This window comes from Octodon degus, unplaced genomic scaffold (assembly GCF_000260255.1).
Source record: "Octodon degus isolate 3935 unplaced genomic scaffold, OctDeg1.0 scaffold00150, whole genome shotgun sequence".
In the NCBI taxonomy this organism is placed as follows: Eukaryota; Metazoa; Chordata; class Mammalia; order Rodentia; family Octodontidae; genus Octodon; species Octodon degus.
Genome location: NW_004524726.1, coordinates 3,674,666 through 3,680,567, shown reverse-complemented (window position 1 = coordinate 3,680,567; position 5,902 = coordinate 3,674,666). Strand labels below are relative to the sequence as shown.

The following is a 5,902-nucleotide window of genomic DNA, read 5'->3' as shown; positions in this document are numbered from 1 at the left end:
TGCTGGGGGATTGAACCGCGGTCCCTGATGCTTTTGCTAAGCTTGTTCTAAGTAGGTGCTTTAGACCACTGAGCCATCTCTCCAGCCCCAGATTTTCAAATTTATTTGTATGTACAGTTTTTCAAATAAGTCAGGAAAAATAAAAAGTGTAGATTTAAAAGTTTGTCACCGCAAGAAATGACATTTCATAATGTAAATAATAAATTGATGGAGTTTAAATTCACATTCATATTATATATGTTATGTATAACATATGTATTATATATACCATAGATATTATATATACACTAAGATTACGGAATCATTACTGAACTATGAACATGATTTAATTGATTCTTAAATAGCTGTATGCCTTAGCAGGAGTAATCTTACCTTGTAGCTGGATTTAGAACTAGGTCTACTACATAAGGAAGATATTTTATCATAGAATCATTTAGACAATTAATCTTTATTGTAGCTTATTTTATTGTTTTTTTACCATTGTATGTACACTTAAATTTATTTTGGTGACCTTTTTTCTAGAAAATCAGGGAGTATAAATTATTTAATTTTTGTATAGCCTATCCTGCACCTATGAAAAGAGGTAATTATGGGTAGATGTATTATTTAAAAGGAATAAGTTATTTCATGCTTTCAAGTAAAATATAATCAACAAAACGAATTTAACTGATTTTTCTTAGTAGTAGCTTATTGTTAGGGACATTTTAAAATGATGTTTACTTGTATCTGCTATATCATTCTTTAAGACCAAGACTTTTGGAGGAGCAGGGGGTGGTGCCCGAAGTAACCTCAATATGAATGCTGTTGGTAACCGAAGCAGAGAAGTTTTACAGAAAGAAAAGCCAACCAGATCAGAGGGGAAACATGAAGGTGTCTATAGAGAGTTGGTAAGGACGAAGAATTAGAGCTTTTTTTTTTTTTTTACAGTACTGGGGATTGAACTCAGGACCCTGCGCTTATCAGGCAAGCGCTTACTCTGCGGAGCTCTCTCCCCAGCCCCAAGAATCAGAGCTAGTATGTTCTCCTTTTGATAGTTTAAACTTTTATTGCAGATATTTTCTGTGCAGATATTTTTCTTCGCATGTAGAGATGTGCTATGTAAATTACATTTTCTTTGTTCAGTGGAAAAATATCAAAAGTTATCCACTTTTTACTGCATTTCTCCTTGACTATTATTAGTATGCACAAACAGCAAGTAACTATTGTATTAACAAGACATTTTTCTATATGTGCTGTCATTTTCATTTAATAGACAACAAATAGTTAAAATGGTATACTTGGCTTTCTTACAAACTGTCAGCATTTTCTCTTCATTCCTTATAGGTTGATGAGAAGGCACTGAAGCATATAACAGAAATGGGCTTCAGTAAGGATGCATCGAGGCAGGCGCTCATGGATAATGGCAACAATTTAGAAGCAGCATTGAACGTACTGCTTAACAGCAGTAAACAGAAGCCTGTTATGGGTCCACCTCCAAGAGGTATAATCTGCTAACCAATAATAAATCGGCAAATAATACTGTTTACTTTCCAGAGCAAGATATGTTATTGAAAGCAGCTTAGTTTTATTACCGTGGGGCTATAACTATATAATTTTGTGATATGTGGAAAGAAATGTGTTTTTGAATTATAGAGATATTTGAAAGTTACTGTGAATCTACTTTCATCTTTATGTAAATTGTGTCTAATAGTGCCTCACTTAATGGGGTTATATGAGTAATAGAGAAAATAGGACATAAAGTCACTAGTGCTGTCATGTCTAGAACTTTGCCCTTTTGTCACTTAGTCACACACAGGTGACAAAACAGTCTGTAAACTTCTTTAAATTAACAAGGAAATAATTTTTACTTGATGTTAGAATTTAATCATTGCATAGGCAAAGGTATTTTATTGATATTTTCAAAGTCCCAATTCTTTATGCTTTTTAAAAATATGATTAAAATAAAAGAAGGGCTTCAAGGACAGCCAACATTTTGGCCTTAGCCTTTCAAGGTCAGTGAAGACTCGGGACATAGAAGAACCTGTACTGTAGCATCATGTAACTCAATTGTGTCCCACATGTTCTGATCATGGAGATTATGGGGCCACAGAGGAAAGTGATCGATGATGTAGAGTATGCATAAGGAGAGTCACACAGAGAGAGAACATTCTCTCAGGCTTTCACACAGAGCAAATTGGTCAAGCAGTGGCGTGACTCATCCACATGGCTGACACTCACAAAGGATCTACAAACTGGGGTACAGGTTTTCAGGATAAATCCTGAGGGGATTTGACTGACCTTATCAGACACAAAACTTACATTTCTTGTTATATAGGTCTTGCTTTGTCTTGGTCTTAATCATCTAGAATAAAATATAAAAACGAAGTATAAAAAGCAAAGCCATATTAATATGCTGAGCTGTAAAAGGCTCAAGTCAACAACTTCTGACATTGCCAGTCTTACGGATAACCCACTACTATTATGGACTACTGCACTCTATTGGAATATTTTGCTGAATTCACGCACCGATAATATTTAAATGACTATGGAATACCCTTCTCTGGCAAAACTAACCAAAAAAAAGAGATACAAATGAACAGCCATTTTGTATCTGTATATTCAAAATAGTTAGGATAGATATACAGCTACATTCTCTTTAATTCAATGAATAGAAAGATTTGTTTTAATAGTGTTTGTGGACAGGATATCATGTCTGCATCTTGTACAGTGAATAACCATTAAGAAGACAACAGTATGCAATGTATTAATTATTGAAACTGTCCTAACTGGTTTTGAAACTGTCTAATTGCTATTTGTTTCTCAATAAAATTATTAAAAAATATGATTAAAGAGGAATTTTATAAAAATATTTTTATTAAGTGCTTATGTAAGTAAGTTCAGATTTCAGGATAAGTCATTTAGAAAATGAAGGTACTATTTAATATAATTTGAGAGCTTTTTTATTATAGAGTATACAGAAAATGTGAAAGTAATACATGCAAAATCCTGTTTAAAATTATTGCTGATTTTTTTAAATGTATTTTCTTCTTTCGTTTTTTCATGTGATTATATATATACAAATACATCCATATATGTGGATATGCATGTGTGTGTATAATGTTGCTTTGAAATCTTTAGGTAGAGGAAAAGGCAGGGGTAGAGTAAGATCCGAAGATGAAGAGGACCTAGGAAACACAAGGCCTTCAGCACCAAGCACATTATTTGATTTTTTGGAGTCTAAAATGGGAAATTTAAGTGTGGAAGGTAAGCTACCTAAGTATAGATTTCTTTTTTAAAAGATCACATACTATTTGGAATTGTACAAAAATGTTTAATACAGAAACTTACTGTATGAACCTATACTCTTAGTGTTTAGGAATTTATTTAGGGAATTTCTTTTTTGATGAAGCAAAGTAGAAACATTTGTAACATTTGCCTCTTTATTATGTGGTGAGTGATATCACCAAAGTTCTTTCCCCATCTTTACTCATAATAGCTGACAGGTTTAGCCATGTAAACACATGGTGTTAGAAAAGTTATATAATCTTAAATAACTTATTTTGAATGTAAAATTGATCTTCTTTCTATATTTATAATTCCATGAAAATGTTCCCAACAAATATGCTTTCACAGTGCAGTATATTTCTTAATATGACATACTTCAGTGAGGAGCATGGATATTGAAAAGCGAGTTATGTGTAATGTTCTCCTAAGTGTAGACCATGGTAAATATTTTTTAAAGTAGTAAGATGTACTGTTGGTTTATCACAGGCTATTTAAATAACCTTTATTTTACTCAATAATGGCCCCAGAGCGCATGGCCAGTGATGGTTGTAATTTTATTAAAATATACTATTATAATTTGATACTTTATGTTGTTTTTAATCTCTTATTATCGCTAATTCATAAATTAAACTTGTATAAGAGAAAATACAGGCCTTTCGGTCCTCCTGCATGAAAGCTGATGGGGGCCCTGAGCTCAGTAATAAACGACTTTCCAAATTCCAATTTGGCTGATCTGGTTCTTACTCTGAGCGACCCATAACATTTGAGGGCTCATCTGGGATTCCCTTTACTGGGGATCAATCTGCAGAACCAGAGTTTTCGGAAACCATTTCCCAGGGGAGATTTTCTGGCCCCAGGATGGTCTCTAAAACTTACAAATTTTATCATTCGAACCTCTGAGCCGTCTGTAAGTTCTTACCGGTTCAGAGAGTCATCTTTGGAAATCTGGAACATCCTGACCAGGTCACTTACATTCAGGCTTAGATTGATCTTGTTTATGACCCTCTGAAATGGCTTAAGGGGTGCTGTTCCAGATGCCATCCCCGGACGACCTGACAATCCCACATGCTTGTACCAGCACTTCCAACTGATACGCGGCTGTGACCCCCAACCATCATTCTCAGAACCTGTTCCTTTCACCTGGCAGCCAATTTTCTGCCTACCCAAGATAAAATTGCCTGGTGTCTATTGAAGGCCTTTAGGTAGAACCTCTGGAGAATGTCTCTGCCAGTCAACAACTTCAACCCCTTTCAGCCTGAAGAAACCAGAGCAGTCATCACCCATACACCTTCATGGCAGTCCGGGTTACTTCTTCAGAGAGAAAATGTTGTAGGCAGCTGGGTTAGATTAAAAATATTATAGGCAATCAGACAGAGCTAGGACCTCAAGGAGACAGAATTAAAGACAAAGTGACTTTGTAGCTTGAGAGAGACAGATGCTGCCCACTGTGGGCCAGACCTCAAGACAAAAGAAGAAACTACCTGGCTGATGTTACTGCTCAAGAGGTGGCCCAAAAACCAGTGGGGACATGGGAGATATTGCCTGTTCTAGAGTTCTGGAAAAACCCACCTATGGGGCTGGGGAGATGGCTCAGTGGAATAAGTGCTCCACTAGCAAGCACAAGGACCTGAGTTCAATCCCCGGTTCTGAAAAAAACAAACAAAAAAACCCCCCACCTACTCAGACTCTGTTGTTTACTAATGTTCTTTGCTGTTTGAGTAGATCAGCAGTGGTGACCCCATGTCAAAATAATTTGATAACAGCGTCACCACAAAGGGTCATTAATGCGTAAGACTTGAGAAATTTAAACATATGATATTTAGTGTTGTTAAAAACCTCTCTTTGGCAAAATAGCAGAACAACATGTAAAACAATTGGGGTGTGATGTAGCCAAAAGGGAAAAAAAATGGCAATAGAGATTTGTCAAAAGGAAAAACTGGAGACTATTCTCGATGCCTCCTTATACCTTCCTCAGTTGGACCTGTTCTCCTGTTTCTCTTGGCTCTATCGGGCCCTGTTTTATAAACTGTTTAAGTATGTTCAAAAAATCCAGACCATCAAGTTGATGGTGCCACGATCTAACTAGGAACCCTTCATGCTCGTGAGACAATTATAACAACTTGGAGGTTTTAGCTAAATCAATGATTTGATTCCCAGATAAAACCAGTGGGGAATGTAATGGGTCAACTCACATTTTAGACTATAAATGTAAATCTTGTGTTTTCTGTTGCGTAAATGTATATTCACCCACTGTTCTAGGTTGTTTAGTAAATAGTGGCTGTTTCTGTTTGCTAGATAAAATTCCTACCTCTCACCAGTTCCTCTAACCCTCATCAATTCCTGTTAACAAAGTTAGCTTATGGAGATGACTTCAAAAGAAAATTAAATGGGCTTTAACTTCTTGTAACCTCGGGCTATGCAAGGCTGCATGCAAGTACTCAGGTGCAAGATAACCAGAAACTAAAAGAAGGCCCCAGGAAATTTAGTTTGGATAGTGGTTACACTGACCCTTGTTTTGTGTCAGACAATGAGTATGTTTAGCAAATGTGGTTCCATGTTTTAAAACCCCTCTGCTTCCTGGGCTGGCTGCCTTTTGGTCCTCTCCTGCGTGAGGGGTGATCTGGGGCCCTGAGCTCAG

General features: G+C 36.2%; 1 protein-coding gene across 1 annotated transcript in view; it reads left to right on the top strand.

The window, feature by feature from the left end:
• Tdrd3 (tudor domain containing 3) overlaps positions 1-5,902 on the top strand; it is a 136,346-nt gene that overhangs the window by 46,704 nt on the left and 83,740 nt on the right. Inside the window, 3 exon segments of the mRNA XM_012517180.2 lie at positions 747-887; positions 1,324-1,480; positions 3,118-3,243. Of these exon segments, the coding sequence (XP_012372634.1) occupies positions 747-887; positions 1,324-1,480; positions 3,118-3,243 (424 nt within the window).